Genomic DNA, 21,112 nt, shown 5'->3' on the forward strand with positions numbered 1-21,112 from the left:
CAAAAGTTTGACGTGCCGCAGTGCTCGGCACGGTCCGTCCTGCCCTCGGACACCCCCACACCTCCAGCGAGGGGGCTGCCACGCGCTGCGGGTCATACCTGTGAAGGCAATGGCTGGCGGGGTATCACCCGATAGCGCGTGCCTGAAGCGCCTCGACCCCACCTCGCCACGGGTGGGTGGATCGGAAGGCTCTAGCCAACTGATCCGCCGGGGCATTTGAGGACTGTCACGGTGCATGATGTCTTGTGGAAGAGGCAGCCTCTGATTCGGCGCCTCTTACTGTCACGGTGCATGATGTCTTGTGGAAGAGGCAGCCTCTGATTGGGCACTTCTTATTTAAGACGATAACTGAAATCCTGTTAATATAATTTTCGGGATGCTTCAATGTCAAGTTTGGAGCGGCTCTTCTGCAGATTCGCCTCACTGATTGAAACGGCTGGTGGCTCAAGCAGGACGAATCGATACCGATTACGGCACTGGCCTCACTGAGCTGGATGGAGGGGCATCGCTCTCGGGGCATACCAGCCTGAATACTGCAAAGCTCTTGGCTCTTGACTCCCCCGACCCGTCGCCCGTGAACTTCATGCAGTACAATTGCCCAAGGACCGCGCTAAGTGGAAGTGGAAGCCAGTGAACCTTCAAGAGGTGGAGGTCGCCATCAGTCTTAAGATGGGACGCTTCACCTTCAACGAGATCGAGCGACCAATCGACCGCCTGCATCGGGTTCGGCCGCCGCGCATCCTGGACCGCCCGGGGCCATCTGTGGAGTCAAGATTTAACGGACCCGAGATTTCTGATGACCACCACTGTTGTTGATCGTGTTTAGCCAGTGAGTTGGCGTTCGAACGCCACCACAGTCTCTGTTGTGCGATAAACACACTCGTCACTTAAAAACGTGGCTTAACTGTTAGCTGGGCCACCATGTACATCACGCAAACGAAGGGGAGATTGGGGCACAACGTTGTTGGCTTGTCCCCATTGTAGTCGGGTCGGCTAAGCACCAGTCCTCGTCTTCTTCGGCCGTTGCAGTGCGCATCCATGCCGCGAAGATCGCCACACAGAAATGTACACGACGCCACACCGTTCTCATCAGAAGGCTGAAAGCAGGTAGGTGCTAGGTGTCAACCTGCTCATTGCTTTTACCAAGGAGTTTGGCTCGCTTTGAAGCCACGCAGCGATAAACGCACGGCCCTTTGCGCCGCGTTGCGACTCAGCCGTTTGTCCCCTCGAGAACAGGCGGGCGGCAGCTGCTTCCGCAACGAAGCGTGCGACTTGCACAGATTACAGCTCACAGTCGGAAGAAGACACTGACTCTGCACTCCACTGGACCTAATGAAATGGAAACAGTTGCTGGTGGCTTACGACCAGATGGCTTAGTTGGGCAAAGAGCGCATGTCCGCGGGTCGATCCAGCCATGGCGGAGCGGGTTCGAATCACTTTGAGCACTCGCTGTTTACGCCTGACTGAGGAGCACTGCAACCCATGGCAGCCTCCACACAGAAAGACCAGCTAACGTCAGAGGCTAGGGTGGATCGTGCCAAGCATCACGGGCCGCTAAATGTTTACCTTGATCTTCCCGTTGATCCAGCATTTCGCGATAGGCTGGTGGAGTCAGGGCTCGCGGAACAAGCATTGCAACAAGCAAGCGTGTTGTTCTGATTTTAAAAATCATCCGTGCAAAAGATTGAGCTCATAAAATATAACAATGTCAGGCCGGCCTAGGCATTGAAACATGCCTGCGACTCAGGACTCCTCAGGCAAAGCTTTTGGCGCTCTACCAGTAATGAAACTTGTGTTTTCACGCACGTGCCAGTCACCCAGCCAGCGCTTTCGGCCCGATTCTAACCGGAACATCCTGCCGTTCCCCAACTGTCTGCTTAGGAAACACTAGGGATTAGCTCCGAATGTGAGACCATTTGGCTGTCATTTCAAACCTGTTTCGTTCTGTGTTCCGGGCCGCTTCCCAACAGTTCCTCAAACGGAGCGTTCGCAGCATCTACCGAGCTGCCAATGCCTATTACGCACTGAAAAAGATTCCCCACACAAATCTTAATTATGACGGTCGGGGAGACTTTGGGAAATCCCAAGCCTCCCCAGACGGTGGCTGATTACAGGGGTTCGACTGAAGCTCGGGAAACCCCAAGCATCTTCCAAAGCCATTAAAGACGCTTGGGGTTTTCCATCCGCCTCCACCCTCCTCCGACAAATTGCTCGCCGGACAGGGCCAAGATTAGTTTTGGAACGATGTCAATCAATTTTAAGTTAGAACACTACCCGGTATGAGCAATTCGTGCGCAAAAGTGGTCACATGTTTTTTAAACCTCAAAACCTCATCTTTTCTCGAACACCCACCTCAACACCACCAGGTATATTATGCAGAGCGCTGAGTGGGTAACAGATGGATATCAAACAGTCGTCAGAATGCCGGTGACGCGCAGAACGGAACCACAGCAGATGAGAACATCGCCAGCGGAGTGGGGCCAGTGTCCGTACGGAGGGGGGGGGGGGTCTAATCCAGCGCCGGCGGATGGCCAGCGAAGCACACCACATCAGTAGCAACACCGCAAAGCTGACTCATGCCCGACGCGCTGCAGCGGCTCGCCAGGCCCCTGGCAGAGAAGCGGCCGTGGGCCGGCGGCAGGCCGACCCTCCCCGCCGCCGTGGAGTACGAAGCGAAGCGCTTCGCAGAGGCGTGGCCTCGACCGTGCTAGGGCCACTGAGCTGGGGCCGCTGCGATAGCAGCAGGGCTCCAAGCCCGACGTGGCGCAACAGGAGGCTCACGGGCGGCACGTGCGAGTCATGGAAACACGGCGTAGAAGCACTCTTCCATTCGCGTTACGTTCCACACCAATATACATTTAGAACGGTACACCCACAGGGTGGCTGCGCCGGCAGCTGGGGAATATGTCACATCTGCTTCGCGGATTACAAATCTACGCTACGATGCCGACAGAAGGTGTGAGCTGCGTGTCACAGCTGTCCTACACAACCCGTTTGAAAGCGGCGCAAACACTTCTTCACTCGCGCAATGCCGACGACATAGGCAGCAGGTCACGACAACGGTGGCCGTCCGAGGCGACCCAGCCGCTGGTGACGTCCGCTCCGGCTACCACAGCTGCTAGCTGCTGGTGGCGTCGACGGCTTCTGGCAGCTCCCACAGCCGTGGAGACCGCCACAAAGGACACGCCGTCGACCGCTGAATAAGAGTACCGGTCTTTCCCCGTGCAACGCATGTTGACGGGGACTGACTGGGCGACCGCCCCAGCCGGTTCAGCCACAATGGCTTAAAAACGCGCCACATTCGACCGACTCTTCACCGGCCACTACCCCATCCCGACACACCCGCGGCAATCGGCCGCCAGAGCACAGCCGGGCCCGACGCCCGGGGCCTCCGCCCGGGGCGGCTGAGGCCGGCTTACGGACGGCTGCCGCCGGCGGGCCGGCCCCCGACCGTGCCGCCTCGCTCGCCGAGGGCGCTGGCGGCAGGGCGACGCGCGGCCGCCAGCTCCACGCCGTCGTCGCGCTGAGCCCGTTTACCTGCAATACGTGCGGCAGTGTCGGTCCCGCGTCGCCCCGTGTGTGGCCGACCGGCCACGTGTGGGCCGCGTATTACTGGCCGGCCACGTGTGAGATACCTATGTGGGTGGCCGGTCACTTGTGAGCCACGTGGGACTGTCCGTCCACGAGCGCTGTGTGCGACGGTCTGTCTACATGTGGGTCATGTGTGTGACTGACCAGTCACGTGTAAATATATGTGTGTATATATATACATTTATGTATATATATATATATATATATATATATATATATATATGTATAAACGTCTGGTTTGGTGTCGACCTTTTAGACCGCTTCAAACTGGGTGGACAAACAGCGTCCGTGAAACCAAGACAGCGGAACTATAAACCCAGTGGACGAAACTGAACTCTGAATCCTCCAATCTATGTCCCTCAGGTGTTCAGCCAAGCGTGTCAAAAGAAAAAAGGACTTGGAATATCACCGCGACCTAGAGCGGATAGCACTTTGTCAGTTTAGCAGCATTAACAACTGGCATATCGTACAATTTTTATGCATTTCAAGCAGCAGCTTGGAGCCGTCGAACTCATTCAATTACTAACTGGAATTATCACACATTACTGCGTCCTGTAAAAGAGCACCACAGTTGTGAACACCGGAGGAGACCGGAGGCTGGGAACCCTTTCGGTTTCAAACATATGTCGTATAAATATATAGTGATAATGGAAACGGGAGAGGCGCGCGGTGATACAGCCGCATTCGGGATACTCACAACATAGGCTTCGAAAGCCTTGCCGGAAAGCCCTTCGGAACTTGGCAGACATGGCATTGTACAGGATCGGATTGATGGCGCTGAAACAGAGAATCTGGACGTTAACTGTAACCCGTGCAAAATGCCTGTACGCGGCTGTCAGACTCACCCGAAAACAGCGGCCTTTGCACTTGGATGAGCACCGCCATTATGCGCATATCCGCACGGAGGCTGGGATGGCTGTGTTGATGGTGTGTGTGTAACTATGTGGAACGGACGTAACATAAATATAACCCGTTCCTCTATTGCACAGAGTTTCGTCATGTTAAGCATATTACAGATGTCGATCTCTTCATTGCAATGTCATCCAAATGTTTTTGCTTTTCAGTAGTTGGCGAGGTGAAGTCAAAGTTTAAGTTCCGCTCACCAACATATATGGGCCGATATGGATATGCATATGACCACCACGAGGTTTCGCGCCTCATTTCACAGCCAAGCACACTTATCTGCCCCTGCGAGGCGCGCAAACTGAAAGCATACAAAGTTGTGATCCGCGCTTCCTGGCACGCTGCTGGGCCACACCAATTTTTCCTGCTGGGGAGAACAACTAAAAAATCAGGCGCTATATCACCAACTGTGACCTCTTCATATCAAGCATACGAGGAGGAAAATGTATCTGCTCAAGCATATGCGAGGCTGAAATGGTCAAGGACAGCACAGCCGGTCGATTAGGGTCACTTCAAATCAGTTCATAAACAACTTCTTGAATTTGAGGTGGAATAACATAACAACCCGGTGCAGCAGCATTGCAACCAATTCCAGCATCTGAGGCCATCTGTTGCCCTGAGATCTTTAGCGACCGATGTAGCACATACAATGACATTGATCATTCTTGAACTGGTGGCGTCCGGTTACGATCTTAGCCTTGAAAACCTGTACCTTGAACATGTGTTGCATCTGCCCGTTCAGGGCAGTGGCGGGCCAAGAGGGCTTGGCTTCAGGATCATGCCCCCCCCCCCCCTGAGCCCACTCCGAAGCGATCTATAACCTGCCAATGGATGCAGGTTTTTTAGCACAAAACGCCAAAAATGAGGCTTTTTTGCACGCGACCACGAAGGGCTCCAGTGTGAATGAAGCAGGCCCAAAAGCAGGCAACATAATTCACGACTTATTGGGAGGGTTGTGGTTGCAAAAGTTTTAGGGCCCCTTACGCTGTCCAGGGGCCCTATGTTGTTGCCGGAGGCTCTATTTGTTTACTTGCCAGGGCACTCTAGATCGCTCAGGCATGTTCCAATTTTTTATTCAGTCTTTCTTGCTTGAGAAAAGACAAGAAGGGCCGGCGCAAGAGCCCTACGCCGTTGTCACGGGATTCTATATGCTTTCCCGTCGAGCACTCCTGACCGCGTTTAGGCCCTCCATAGGTTTATTATTATTATTAATATCGTTTTTGCGAACCTTGGCGAAATCCAGCGAGTGGCTACTCTAACGCCGTGTCAGTGCATACTACATAGATCAACACAGAGCACGCAACACATACAGATGAAATGCAACGCCAGCGATACACATACGATGTTATAAAACATGAGCGACTTGTGATACAATCAGCACCTGCACGTCATGGCCAGCTGGTCAGTTTAGTCAAGTTCTCTGATGAAAGGCATTGCTTTGCCCTTGAACTCATTTAAGTTTTTGCACTGGCGCATGGCAGCAGGGAGGCAACTCTACGCCGCTACGGCTCAAGAGGGAAATACCCTTTTCACGCACTCTAAGCGACGGCGTTTTGCAAGCGCTCGTCTCCAGTACAGACATGCAGTCGCGGTGGGTGACAGTCTCGTCGAAATTGGACCAATTTTGCTGTTTGCGGGATTCATGACGTGATCTCGTCTGCGTTTGCCGGCAACAATTCTGACCGTGAAGTTGATGGCCTTAACCAGGTGCTGGCGCTCAACGGCTGTTGTCGGGACCTACGCAAGTAAACAATATCTAAAGACAAGGAAGACCAGTGACTCAGCTAGGGCCTTTATTACTAGGGCCTTACAGGGCTTACTCAGCTGTGGAGCCGGGAAGCACATGCCTGAGCTTGTTAATAACTATGAGGGAGCCAAAACAGCGCTGAGTAATTTTGCCGTTCGGTGCTGCCAGTTGAGATTTTATCGATGAACACCCCCAGTATTTTGAAGTACTCTGAAGGAGACAGCCCGGCGGCTTTGCGGGTGTTGGTGGGTGTGCCAGCAATAATTAATTCAGTTTTTGATGGGTTGATCCTCATGTCACTGTGACGAAACCATACTGAGACTGCGATCATACCGGACTCAACACCCCAACGCAGCTGTGCGAGACCACAGGCAGATGGTGATGATTCATGCATGAGCTGCATGTCTTCTGCATATGACACCAGTTTGCGCGTAGCTGATACATAACGCTGGATGTCGTTGTTAAAGAGGAGAAACATCAGTGGTCCTACAATGCTGCCCTGAACCACGCCATACGCGACCTCAAGCCTCGGCCCGTTTCCGCCCTTCACAGTCTGCCGGCGGTCGGTGAAATAATCCGAAAACCAGTGTGGCGAAATGCCATAACATTCCAGCTTGGCTGAAAGAGCAGAGCGGTCCACACAATGGAAGGCTTTTGATAAATCACTTGAACTAATGATGGTGACCATACCGACGTCCACGTTCTTGTTTATATGGCTAACTATATCGATGACTGCATGCTCGGTCGAGTGGTGAGGACGATGCGCGTATTGCGAGCCAACAAGAATGTGGTGACTAGTCACAGATCCCAACAAAGTCACATATTTTCTTTCATGTGTTCGGATAGCCCTGCGCTGTTGCCATGGTCGTATGCCCATCTGACAGGGTATTCTCGAGTGCTCACTGGCCAGCCAGACCCGACTCACAGAACAGGGCTACACAAGGGACTGGCGAAGCATACAGAGCGCTGACGGCGGCCAAGGGATGCGGTGGGTGTAGCAGCGCTACGGCCCCCGCTGTCAGGCGACAAGCTCAATTATTTATTGGTTTCTATCGGACCACTTGCGACAGCTAGTCGCTGGTTGTGACGCGGTATCGATGCCTGCTGCCGGTCGTTGCTGCCGGCGGGCTGGCCGTTACGGCTTTTCCGCTCCACCAGTCGACATTGATGGCTATCCTGCATAATTCTCAGCATCCGTGACTTGTCCGCCAGTATGTCAGACGGAATCTGCACTCGTGCATTAAAGATCAGCTTCCAGCTATTGGTGAGGTCACCATGCACGTATTCAACACCTGCCTACCGGATCGGCGGATTAGGAAGACGGCAGGGGCAGAGAAGGTTGAGGGGCTGGGCTGTCGCGACTTTGGACGATATCTAGCGTTTACTTCATGGGGGTGCATAGAGGCCACTTGTGCAAAATCATACTTTCAACTCAGGCCATCTCCAGAGGGGTATTATTGCTACTGCCTATAGAATCCAGCAAACTTGTGGTGATCGACTCAAGTTTTTTAGCGGGATCATGACCGGCTCACAAATCTTGGGATCCCATGTAGATCATGACTCATAGCCGTTTCACATGTTTTGATTCGGTTCAGTTCAGGCACATCGCTTACGTGGAATCATTTGGCGCATGACTCACGTCGATTGAAAAATCAAAGATCCGGTTCAGTTTTGGCTTATTGCCTTATGGCTCAGTGATTTATGTGTAGACCCAACCCTTGCTGTGCAGGTGTCACTCATCTTTTTCGCCAATATTTGGCTTGGGCTTTGAAGGATTGATTTGATCTTAAGATTTCGACGTTTTAGACCAAAGCGGAGCGGAACCGATTTAAGAGATGTTCAAGAAAACTACTCCAGCAGGGCACTCAGCTTTCTAACAGGCACTCCTTAAGCTTTTCCGAGGCTTCTGGAGTAAGAGGCTACGCAGACGTGACGTCACCTTAGTACTAAAATTTAGTATGTCGTAGTATGGCTCTCGATTGATTCTTCAAAAAGGTTGGTTGGTACTAGTAAAGTAGTTCAAAACGGGGGGTTCGCCGATAAACTGGGTGGCAATCGCGTAAATTTTGCATTTCAAACCCTTTCAGGACGAATCAATACCGGGATGTACTTCCAATAATATATCCTACTAAACCACCTTTTCTAGCTCCAGCAGTCGCACCATATTCGTCTGAGTCAACGCGCCTGAATATTGCATCCACCCTGGCATCATTCGCATCCACTTTGCATACATTTGTATTGCATTCACCTATTGCATCCAACCTGGCAGCGCTCCTCCTAAAGCTACAGGATGTACATACTTGTGCATGTACTTGTATGTACTTCTCAAAGCCGATCTCGCGGTACTGGGGGCCCGTCTCACCCGCCGTCTTTCATGCCCACCCCCAGTGGTCTTGGAATGGAAGATAAATATAACGACTGGAGTTTTTCCACCGCCTGCCCCCTCTCCCCATATTTGTCAGGGGAAGTTATTGATGCGTACCCGTTAACCGCCATCCAATAAACACAAGTTGTGAGCGCTTGTGCATGTTATCGTATCTTATGTACTTATGCATGCACGTATGCGTTGCATGTTGTATCCCAAAAACCCAAGTTTGAGATTACTTCTGAATTCTGTATTTATGTAAGAGCAGATGACGCCGTGGCTTGCGAAACAACCGAAGGTTTACCCAGGCGAGACCAACCGACGAAAGGTGAGATTACACCACAATCCTGGCGTCGCACGAAACTCCGTACGGAGACTTCTAACACGATGCATGTAGCAATGGACAATACGATACACGCGATATGTACTCAGTATGAAGCAAAGGGGAGGACATGGGCAGACACCTGGCATAAGCCCGCCAGACCGGCGAGAGCGACCCAGTCTATACAGGCGGGGGGGGGGGGGGGGGCTGAGAAAGTACACGCGGCCAACGTCGAAGTGCCGCGAACCCTTGGTCCATTCCACTACGTCGCATTGCCGCCCAACGCCCGAGCGACCAAGTCCGTGACGATGCCGGCACTGCAAGGGGTGCACGGCAGAGCACTTTAAGGAATGACCAGGACCCGGTCCAGTTCAGTCTGGCTAGCCCAGACCCAGTTCGCCCGCCCATCCACTTTTCCAGACTTCGCAGCGCACTCCAGGTCCGGTCCGCTTTGCCAGAAGAAAATCATGAAATGAATCCGTGCCAGTCGGCTTCGATACTGATGGCTTTTTAAGCATTTAGCAGTACATTTAGTTCCTTTGACTGTTTCAGATTCAAGAAAGTTACTTATTTACATTGGGGTTAAATGTGAGTAAAGTTCCCATAATCCAGATGGTCGTAAGATATGAATACAGCTTGTTGTTTGTTACGAATGTGATTTTGCATGAAGATCAAAACAAGCAAAGCTCACCGCATTTTTAATCACGGCACAATTATTTTGGCCACTAATTCACAGGTACCACCACATCGCAGGTGCCAAAATCGCTTCCGGTTTCAATAACCTACAGACATGAGAACACTATTATTTTCAGACTGTAGGTTAGGTGCAGCATACCTACGCATGACACTAGACAGCTAAAGCGATACCCCGTTCACAAGCTCTGGACGGCGTTCATCTAGCACGCCTTCCAAACAGCTGGATCGACCATCTCAACCCATGTACGATATTTCAGGTGCGTATCCATTCTCGGACACAGCAACAGGTGAAACAATCCCAAATGCGACCACAATTTCATGTTAGATTACCGGTTGTGTTAACGGTAAATCCAACATGCGATTGCCTACTGCCTGCGGTGCCTGCTCTTTCACTCAAGTGGAATGAAACAGTTGCGTCATTTTAAATCCTATTGCTTAAGTGCCACGTGATACCAAGTCTCCTTTTTTGGATCATACTGACAAAAAATACGAAAGCCATTTCTAGTTATAATTGTGCATCGCACATCTGCATGGAGTCACGTTTACGCAGCAAAAATTGTTTCCATGTTTATTGACAATAGTACTTAACTTTGTATGTTTTTTCAACGCATGAAGTAAGTTCGTATGATTACTTTATTACTTGGCGCAGCGTTTAAGTCGAAAGGTGTAATGTCTCTGGTCCACTGTGAGTGCCTTAGACACTAAGATAAAATGTTCCCACATTCAGAAAACGTGGTGCGAGAGGTGCTTGTCTCGCACCATCCGACATCGGCCATGACCGCTGGCGCTTTAACATCCCACATACATACAATCCACTTGCCAAGGGATTGGTGTTTGCACAAGCTTCTCCAAATCTTACTAAATTTTCATGGACGTGTGAATGGACAATTTTGGGTGGTATGTTCACCCAGGGTAGTTTCCTGGCTCTGTGAAAAGTGTATATATATATATATATATATATATATATATTAACATAGTTACGTAGAATAGGTAAACAGGTGATGACATGCGGCTAATCTGGTCTAATTTTTCACATAGGAGGTTGCGTTTCAAAACTCTATGGTGTGCTTTCCACCAACAAAACAAACTCCCGCCCTGCTGCTCTCGAACTCTGAAATGCACTGTCATCTACTGGGGTTAACTGGGGTTGCTGAAAAATTAGGAGGAATGGTAGCTATATTATAAGATAGGGCCCTAGAACACTAATACTTTAGTTACCATAGAAGGAATGGGAGATCTAGTTTTCCACATCACCATATCTGAATGCCATTCATTGATATCAAGTTGTCAATGTGATCTGTTCATCGAAAAACATTAGGGAATTAGTGGTTGAATTATGTTCCATAAGACTGTTTGTACATTCCTTGGAACTGAAAGCGCTGCAATTTGTTGTTTTAAAGGTTCTTGCTGAGGTGATATCTTCATCGAGCATTGGGAGGAGCTTTCAGTGACACTTTACATTTGCATGTTTTTCAATCCATTCAATTCGTGTGGGCTGGGAAGTTTGAAAATCCAGTCCGATCCTAATCCGTGTCGTGGGGTAAATTTCTGACCCGGTCCAGTCCGGCCCAAGGATTGGTCCACAGTCCGTGAAGCGCTCTAGCATACAGCGGTAGGGACGACAGCAGAAACTGCCGGCAGCTGGAGCACAGCCATTTACAAGGGCGGAAAACGCTCACTGTCCGCCAGCGCCACACCTCCCTATGCTTTCGTGCGCGCGCATAGTTGAGTTCGGGGTCATGGGCGGTAGCGGGTGCGATTCCAGGCTATTTCTGTCGTCGTTCGCGTCGGTCGGCAGGCGGCGGACGCGGCAACAAACAAGTCACCAGCAGCCGGCGCTCGAACGTGCGGCGACCCGCAACCGTGGCGTGGGACAGCGGACGTCCAGCAGTCGGTTTGGCCCACGGACAAGACCAACAGCTCGGCGGAGCACTCTGCGTCCAGCTCCATCACGGGCGGTTCCCAGCTATCAGCGTCGGTCGGCGGGCAACGGGACCCAGCAGCTGACGAAACCAGATGAAGTCGCTGATGAGGAGCACTAGACGACGGCGCCGGTGGCCGGGGGTTCGAAACTTCAGGCGAGGCTGACTGTAATAAGACTTAAGACTGAAGAAGGCGCCTGTCAGCGTCCGCGCAGCGCAACCAGCGCAAGCTTCACTTGGTGACGAAAACCGCGGCGCTGCCGTCGTACCGATGGAACCGATTCCGCTGCAGCAGGGGATTCAAGCAAGGGAGCGTTGCCAGAAGAGCGCCCAGCCTCTCAGTTAAGCGTGTCATGAGGGGGGCGCGGGAGCAGACGCAGGCACGTTTGCCAAACGATTATGGTGAATGGTAAACGCACCACGCGTCCCTTCTTGGCGGACGTGGTAATTAGTGGCGCCAATATTTTGCACGACAATGGCGTCAATGCTTTGCACGATACTTGCGCCAATATTCTACACGACGGTTAATGCGTAGAAATGTGTGTGACCTGGCCCTTAGAGCCCACCGCCCGCTCTAGAGGAGCGTGATCACCCACATACAAACTTAGCTCACTTAGCTTTTGGTCATATGCACGCTTATTTGTACTGCGACGGGCGTCCGATCGCCGGAGAGTAGCCTCCTCAAAATGACGAAGTGGCTCACGCAGCCGATCAAAGTAATCAATACTCAACAGCACTGTCTGGCTGGAGTTTGCTGGGGGAAAGTTGGGGCTCTACCTCAGCTGGCAGCCTTGGTTCTCGGAAGAACTTTGAGGAAGACTTTGTACGGTGAAAACTTCGTAACCCTGCTCGCGAGATATGCTAGCATATGCAACGGAATGTGTTCGTCCCAGCAGTCTCGCGGACTGTTATTGGGAAATTTAGCAAACATTGAAATGACCGTCCCAATAGTTAATTCCATAGTTTCATTACCACTGGGGTGAGCGCTGGAAATCGTCAACTTTTCGATACCCAGGCGTTAACACGTGAGCTCTAACGCCTCGCTTGCGAAAAACCCACCCCAGTCTGAGTGCACTATTATTGGGCAGCCAAAGCGAGCTATGAACTGGTCAACAAGGACCTACGCCACGCTGGCAGCCGACACATTCTTTAACACGCGTCCGGGTGGTCAGTTGGATACCCTCACTCTGGTGGGAGTCAATTTGACCCTGATATCTGGGAGACTAAGAAAGCTATAAAACACCAAGTCCACGAGAGAGTTGGCCTGTATGTGAACTCACTTGTCAAATTTGCGGTTTCTAGGTTATGACCTAGGGTCAAATAAAATCAAACAAGATCAAACTCAAGACTGGTGTCCAAATTGCCCCTAGACCTCCCCACGTAACCGCCGTGAGCCTAGATACCTGCTCTAAGCTAAAGGTCAATAGTGTAAATTTTAGGTCATTGGCTTTGTTTAACCATTACAAGGTGGAGGTAACGAAAGAACTGCAGAATTGCTGTTATTTTTCATTCAACCAAGCGTCAGAGATTACGCCAGGCGGTATGTTCCTGAAAATGAAACGTTGGGCTGGATCATTTTTCATCAGTGACCTTACCTGACCTTTAAAAAGCTCACGCCGCATGTCTGTTGCGGCGCCTGTCATTCATAAATTTGAAATGAGCATTTACAACCACCGTATTAAGCAATCTCTCGAGTACAAAGCAGGTTAGTTTTGACCTTGGCCTGGCCCTCATACGTAACCCTAGATCAATGGCATTTGTTGTAGCTGTAAATTCAGTTGGTGTATTGCATACGGAACAATCCAAGGGATGTATGGTTTCGTCTAACACTCCATTGTCGCATCAGATTGAGCAATTCCCTAGCAATGGCCTTCGCTGACAGTGAAGTCCTGACCTTCACCTGCCATAGGTCAGCCAGTTTACGAGGCTCATCTATGTTCTATACCAAAAGATCGGCTATTCATGTGGTTACAGCCATGCAAAGTTTGGAGCGGCTACTCCGCACCATTCGGAAATCAGCCCGGAAGAACCTTCGGGGAGGGGTCAAACTGACCCCGCCTCCGAGCGCATGCTTAGGGACCACGGTCCACTTCGTAAAGAAATCAACAACTAACAAATGTTTACTTCCCGAAGCGGTGACTGGTACATTCGTGAGAATGTCTAGACCCACTTCTTTAAATGGCTGGGACGCATGCAAGCGGTCCATTGCAACTCTAGGGACCGGCACAGGCGTATTCCTACCCTCACAGTGGTGGCACTGTAGACAAAAGCTCCTTACGACGCTCTCTATTAGCCACCAAAAGAAACGGAGACGGCATTCGGCCAGAAGTTCTTCCGCTAGAAGTGTCCACCGCAGGGACCGCTATGCGGCGACTCAAGGATAAACATCGCGATTGACAAAGGCAAGACAACCTGAAGGTCATCTGATTTGGGACGGAGACGATACGGGCGGAACAAACGTCATGCGGCCGGTGAACGCGCGCCCGCTGACGTAGCAACGGCACGCCGAAATGTAGCAGCCAGCTTTGAGACTTGATGCCCCAGATAAGTGCTTCCGTCAGTTCGGAAATGGCTGGGATGGCCTCCTGTTCCGCGCAAATAGAGCTGAGAGACCAATGGGCACTGTCAGTGGGGCGGACCACCTAGGGAGTCGGCTTGGTCTGAGTCGAAGTGTTGGCCGTCTGCACCGCTTTGTGACCCAGGGCGTCGGCCGAACCCATGGCCGATCCACGTTTGTACTGAATTTCGAGACCAAAGACAGACAGCGTCTCTATCCACCGGGCTAGGATGCCCGTAGGACTGCGAAAGTTCTACAGTCACTGAAGGCTAGAATAATCTCGTAGCCAAGCCTTTCTTCCCATGAGGAAATGCTCGAAAAATTAGATGCTGGAAGATGAGCGACATGTACCGGACACTCGCATCATGTTTTGTGAATATGGCAGAATTATATGCCTGCATATGCCTGCACTCAGGCATATCCAACGGGCCGCAAAATAATTTCTCGAACCAAAGCCGCTGTTGCAATGCTGCACGAGACCGAAATTCGAGGGCAAAAATTTCAAGATTCTAGAAAATTATTCCAGCCCCTGTGCAGCCCGAGGGCCTACAACTTAAGGCATAACTTGGTGATACAATGACAGCTTTAGCGCCCGCCAGAAACCGCTAGAGGCCTGGAAACGTTTCCTGTTTCTGAAGAACTCGGAGTTTGTCAATCTGCTTGCCGGGCAGCTCAAGCCCACGCTGTGGGCCACGGCGTGCGGTGGAGCACTTAACAGACTTAATTTTCAGGATCCAGTTCAATCCAGTCCGCCTAGGCCACGTCCAATACGCCGACCAATTCGCTTTTCTCGGATTTTCTCAGTTAAATCCGGTGCGATAGATTGATGCCGGGTCGCCCCATCGCAGCAACGGGGGGAGCAGGCCCGGGCTCCGCTGTCCGGGACGATGTTGAAGTGTTGCGCGATGTTCGCGTCATCGCAGCAACGGGGAGAGCAGGCCCGGGCTCCGCTGTCCGGGACGATGTTGAAGTGTTGCGCGATGTTCGCGTCATCGCAGCAACGGGGAGAGCAGACCCGGGCTCCGCTGTCCGGGACGATGTTGAAGTGTTGCGCGATGTTATGTAGTCTTGGAGGGTCCCAACTAAAAAACGAGAACAGGGGTTCTAGCCAGTGGGGAAAATCTGTAACTGTTGCCAAATTATGCAGGAAAAACCCTTTATGTAAATCATGCTACCTAAACCTGCGCTGTTTACAGCTTCGAAAAGAGAGCGAGCAAGTCAGGATAAGAGTCGCCGAGAAGTGAATTAAGGTTGGGTGGAAGCCGATTAGCGTTGGTGTAATTGATGAGCGGCTCTCTTGATCGTTGATATACCGGGCACACCAGGAGGAAGTGATTTATTGTTAATGGGATGCTGCGACGATGACATAGCGGCGGAGTGCGCTCGAGGAGCTGGCAGTGGTGATTTTGGTGTGACTGATGTAAAGCCTGGCAAGCAGCACTTCCTCGAGGCGACTTTCTGGATAATTGGACTTTGTTTCGCTTGCCCGTCAGCGATGTGTTTTCATGAATACTTGATGTCCACGCATCTAAAGAAATATTACTTGACTGTTGAGGAGGGGAAGAGAGCGTTCGAAGCATACTGTCTGTAATTACTGTATTTGGTATTACTGGCATACTATTTGGCATACTGCAATTGGATGAGATAAATTATGTAGTGTTGAGAGCTTACAGCAGGCCAGGTGGGTCCGTGCATATCACTGTCCCTTGCATGTCACCTTGTTGGATGTGGAGCAGGGCTGCCAGGATTGCTGTTAGTTTAGCCGTATACACAGTGCTGTAATTTGCTGGCCGCTGTGATTTTCTGCTATTGAGATGTGTGAACGCAGCCCCTGTGCAAACATCGCGTCGGGAGCCGTCAGTGTATTTTCAGGTGCGCTTGTCATACTCCTTAAGCTCAGCAAAGAAAGCATGCACCTCGGTTTCTGATACGTTTTTCTCGACAGAAGAACTACGCCGGTTTAGGGGTCGCCCAGAAATGGTCGCGGACTGGGCGTTAGGCAATGTGCGGGAGATTTTGCGCCTGTTGCGCTCGAATGACGCGGGTGCTGACGGATGGGTACTGAAGTTTCACGTTGGACAAGTATGCAGCTGGGGCGGAGGTGTGCGGTATTACCAACGTGTATTGTGTATTACCAAGGGTATTGTATGTGGTATTACCAACGTGCGCCGTGGCGCTTGCGCAAAATCTGAGAAGTTGCATTTTTTGCCGGTGTGATAGGGAGGGACGACAGGGGATTCGTGTCCGTGGGCAGATTTGGGACCGGGGAGGTGCGAAGTGCACCAGTCCCTGTGCGGAAGGCAGGATTCTGTATGGTCTCCAAGGTTTCAATTTGTTGGAAGAAAAATCGAAAATAAAGCCTTTGTGGTCCAAGACCGGGGGCATCAGGGAGGTATAGAGGCGGAGGAGAGCGCATCTGTCGGCGCCCCACTCTCGCTCTGCTCTGGATTTTATTATATTAAGTCGTCTGGCGCAACGTTGCTTCAGGTCGGCAAAATGAGCATTGAAAGTTAGACGACGATCTAATGTTATGCCACAGCACTGAAAACTGTAAACAAGGGAGATGACCTCGCCGCGAAGGCTTAGGGGATGGCAGGCTGCACATCGGTTTGCCTAGGAAAAGATGATTGCCGCTGGCTCCGCTGGGGAAATTTGCGGTCACCACTGTGTACAACAAAGGTGGATATCATTTGCAGCTGGTTGGATACAATGCATTGCCTGATCGCCATCAGCATGCGTCTGCCACACGGCTAGGTCGTCCGCATACAGATAATAATGAAAATGTAAAGAAATATACTATTATTGAAAACGTCATTTCTTATTGCGAGAAAGAGGGCATGGAGATACGACACTGCCCTGAGGAAGACCGTGATTTCGCATCGTCGGGAAAAAGTAACTATTTCCGCAACGCACAGACAATATCCCATCGGTCAGAGAATGTTTCCACCTTCACTGAAGGGCAAGCTCCACTTGATAAGGTGTGATAGCCCAAGTTGGGTTTCAGCAGTGTGGCATTGAGTGTGTTGGTGATTGTTGTGAAGATTGTTCGGATGATGGTACACGGGCGAAGTGTGCGGCGAATTTCGTGGCGACTTCGAAAAGAACGTTGTAACGTTGATTTCTGAATACAAGGTGCGGCGTTTTATAATGTGGTGTGTGTTTATTTTTCAAACACGGAATAAGTGATCATATTTCAGATAGGGGGGGGGGGGGAAGGGTTGAGCTTGAGCGTATTTGAAGATTGCTCGCCGTCTTCCTGCAACTCGTGTTTATGATTACATCGGCCTGATGTTTAGCTCTACGAACCTCCTCTTCGTGGGCTGTGTGAACGCAACTACGAAGGGCACGCATAGCCCGGCGCCGCAGGCCTACTGCGTGCTGATACTCGTTGTTCCACCAGGGCGCATTTTTGTGCCCCGGTCGGCGATGAGTGTGTGGAGCAAATCGGCGAGCTGAGACTAAAATATTATTCAGAAATGTAGGGAGGTCGGGAGTTCAGCCTGAAGGGTGTGCCTCATATATGCAATTTTGGAAGGATGCCCGTACGCTCTGCAAACATTCCATCGGGAGGAAAATTAGGGTATATTTGCTCTGAGGGGACATCTAAATTTATACGAATTGGGTTATGGTCACTAAAAAGCGGGTCCGGTTGAACGTCATGCCTGAAGAGAGGTACTATGCGCAGTGTTGTCGAGACCAGGTCTATAAAAAAGTATGTCACTATATCTCTGTGGTGATGTGCATATGCAGGGCTCAGTACGCTGACGCATACGAGGTCGTGTGTATCAATGAGTGAGTTAAACTCGCCACCTTGCTTACCAACCCACGCGCGATGATGGGCGTTCATATTATCAATTAGGAGACAAAGCGGGAGAATTTGCGCGAGCAAGGCGGAGAGAACAGCTGAGGAGGCAGGGTTAGTGGGCTAAGGTGCACAGAAAGAGAACCAATATCTGACCATGCGCATTTTACGTTGATTGCAACTTAATTGAAATGAGTGTGAAAATGAGCTTGACGATGCAGAAGGCTATTTGAGGCAGGCTTAGCCGAACCGCCTCGGCGCGGGGTTTCGTTTACATTATTGGTTTTGAGGCAGAAACCGTTGATATCAAAATCATGATTAAAAGAATCTGAGTCGTTAAACATGGTCTCTCGAACGACGGCTATCAATGGTCTGTTTTTTATCACATATTTTTTGTATCCTGCACCATGGGATACCAGAGATCTCGTCTCCCATTGGAGCAAAAGTTCATCGAGCCGTGGATTCATTTAGGGAGGGGGGGAGACCATTACGCGCAGCGGGTGTGGGAGAGAGATCAAGGGGAGCGACGACGGGAGCGCGTAACGCGTCGGGCTCGACGATCGAGCGAGGGACTTGCCCGGGACGCTGGTGCCGGGGTCCCGGTGGCCGCAGCATCAGCCGGGGCTTCCTGGGACGCCGGTGCGGTTGGGGAAGGAGGGGGGGGGCAGCACCGACACGCTGGGATGAGAGAGAGAAATAGAGAGAGAGAGAGAGGAGAGAGAGAGAGAGAGAGAGAGAGAGAGAGAGTAGAGGGAGAGAGAGAGAGGAAAAGATAGAGAAGAGAGATGAGAGAGAAGAGAGAGATATAGAGAGAGATAGGAGAGATAGAGAGAGAGAGAGAGAGAGAGAGAGAGAGAGAGAGAGAGAGAGAGAGAGAGAGGCTCTTTGAGTGTGGTGGGGCAGGTCCCTCCTCAGGGAGGTCCGCAGCCACAGAGCGGGTAGATCACTTGGCAGGAGAGCTGAGGTCGATCGGCAGTCCTCTCGGGACCAGCCCCGGAACCCACTGGTCGTGGGCATGACATGCTAGGGAGGAGCTGTGTGCTGAGGGGAAGCGCTGCGCTGTGGCATGGCGCTGGCTCAGCGTCTCGGGCTCCTCAAGAGGACGCGGGGGAAGGAGGGGCACCGTCGCGGAGCTGGTGCCAGAGAGAGAGGGGGGGGGGGGGCGGGGGCACGCCTCCTGCGGCATGGGCCACTCTTCAGAATAGAACTATCGTTGAGCGGGCACGAGGGCCGCTGCCGCTGCCTGCTGCTGGCGCTCTTTCAGCGCTTCGCGCTGCATGTGACAACCAGGACAGCCGCGGCAGTCCCAAGCTGTGTGCGGGCCTCTGCACGTGGGCAGCAAGGGGTTTTCGCGTCACACTCACACAAGTGTGGTGAGAATTGGCCGCAGGGGCTGCCGGTCGCAGCCCGGCAGGTCCGGTCGGTGTGGTCGAACCGTTCCCACGTGTGGCAAGATCGGAACAAGCCGGTTGAGTGCTTTAGTTCTCATCAACTTGCAAGGAAAGAAAGTTTGGTCTTTGCGACACCTTTTATAAACTTGGATTTAATTGGACTAAAATATCGTAACTTAAATACTTGGACAATAATTGAATATCAAGGCACATCATGGAGCAGCTGCAAGAAACCAACATTCGATGACTTACATGAAACCATTTTTCCTCCCTGGCATGGCACTAATGTGCATATGTACACCAAAGTAAGATGCTGTACTGGTGGCAAAACAACTATGGCATAGAATTAAAATGGATTGCCACCCAAACCTGTTCATAAATAGTTACAGCATTGCATCACCTGCGCCAGCGTTGTAAGAGTTGTTGTCACTTATGTGAAGTTGAGATTTCATTAAACTGATTTTTTCATAGTTATTTTGTACTTTATGGGACCAAATACAACACAAATCAAACACAAATTTGACAGCGTTTCATCCTAAACACGTGGGTTGATAGGCGCCAGTGGCAGTAATATTACCTTAAGGCTTCTTCATAAATAACTATCATCCCTCTCTGCTTTTGACTTAATCCCCTCAGTGCTCTTCCGACCCCTCCTCCATGCACATGAGCAAAAAGGGATAACTGGGCCAATGAAATATGCCAGGTGTCTGAACTGCAGGTCTTCTTATTACCTTTTCATTCCCATCATATATCATAATTGTCACGGCCGCATCAGCTCCAAATAGGATGACATTCTCAACATCAAAACGATGATGGAACCGACCTATTTTTCAATTCAAATTTAAATATAGGAAAAGCAAATCATCGTGGCCTTGACATCGCAGCTTGTTACCAAAATCCAGTGATTCCAGGCAGAGCATTTTATCCTGTGCTTTGATACTTCTAAAAAAGCATCCGTGTCATCTTAAATATCTGTCTAACCTACTCAGAAGCAAAACATGGAAACCACAGCTAGGAAGCAGCTTGCGGCCGCAACATTTGTCAACCATGCTGCCGAGACGAGAGGGGACCAAGGTAGGAACACCTAGGAAGCTGCTTTTTGGAAAAATGCGGGATATGAATCTATGCATTATCGGGATTAAAAGGAAGTAACTGCTTGTTTGCAACTAATATCCCGATGCGACTTTACACCATAATAACAAGAAAAATGAAAACCCGATTTTTTCCACAACTTACAGGCTTGCATATCACTACCGCACACACAAAGTGTATGGTGTATAACAAACTTCAATTATACAGCTTTAAACACATCATATACAAATCCAACACGCCCAACACCAATCTGCGACAGCACATCATTAAAGCGAACTGAGCAATAGCAAACTATTTACAAGAACCATGGAACGAACGAGCACCGACGCGAGCCAAGGTTATAGAGATAAATAATGTCCGTAATAATTTCTGAAACCACTGATTCTCTTCCGCGCCACGTGAATGGCATTTAAAAAATGGAACTATGACGACACACAGGATGACAGGGGGTTTGTGTGGCCAAAGAAGTAGAAAGACTGGTAACGCTTAAAATACAGTGAAAAAGTGCAGTGTGACATATTTTTCAAACAAGAGACATCAGAAAAGAAGACCACGAGGAGACAATAAAAAGTTTATTCAGTCCAGCCCAAGGCCCTATAACAAGGTCCAGCCGTAGTACGGAGCCGCTTTATACGGCCGTCGTCTTTATTAACATAGAACTTTTTCGGAAATGCGATATTCTACCACAAATGTCATCTACCACAAAATGCTCATCTGAGTGGTT

General features: G+C 50.7%; 1 protein-coding gene and 1 long non-coding RNA gene across 2 annotated transcripts in view; both read right to left on the minus strand.

The window, feature by feature from the left end:
- Window positions 1-219: 219 nt before the first annotated feature.
- LOC119099201 (uncharacterized) lies at window positions 220-1,744 on the minus strand. The gene is made up of 2 exons (XR_005094328.1): window positions 1,567-1,744; window positions 220-1,097 (listed from the first exon to the last, which is right to left on the minus strand). It is a non-coding gene; the product is annotated as an uncharacterized LOC119099201 (long non-coding RNA).
- A 765-nt stretch (window positions 1,745-2,509) lies between these two features.
- Window positions 2,510-21,112, minus strand: part of LOC119098218 (thyrotropin-releasing hormone receptor) — a 50,645-nt gene continuing 32,042 nt past the window's right edge. The window contains exons 4-6 of the mRNA XM_037221146.1: window positions 4,289-4,368; window positions 3,462-3,537; window positions 2,510-2,609 (exon numbers count right to left, since the gene is read on the minus strand). Of these exons, the coding sequence (XP_037077041.1) occupies window positions 2,510-2,609; window positions 3,462-3,537; window positions 4,289-4,368 (256 nt within the window). The remainder of the gene's footprint in view (window positions 2,610-3,461; window positions 3,538-4,288; window positions 4,369-21,112) is intronic.

The sequence above is a fragment of the Pollicipes pollicipes genome, unplaced genomic scaffold, assembly GCF_011947565.3.
Source record: "Pollicipes pollicipes isolate AB1234 unplaced genomic scaffold, Ppol_2.1 Scaffold_4740;HRSCAF=5597_pilon_pilon_pilon, whole genome shotgun sequence".
NCBI classification, from domain to species: domain Eukaryota; kingdom Metazoa; phylum Arthropoda; class Thecostraca; order Pollicipedomorpha; family Pollicipedidae; genus Pollicipes; species Pollicipes pollicipes.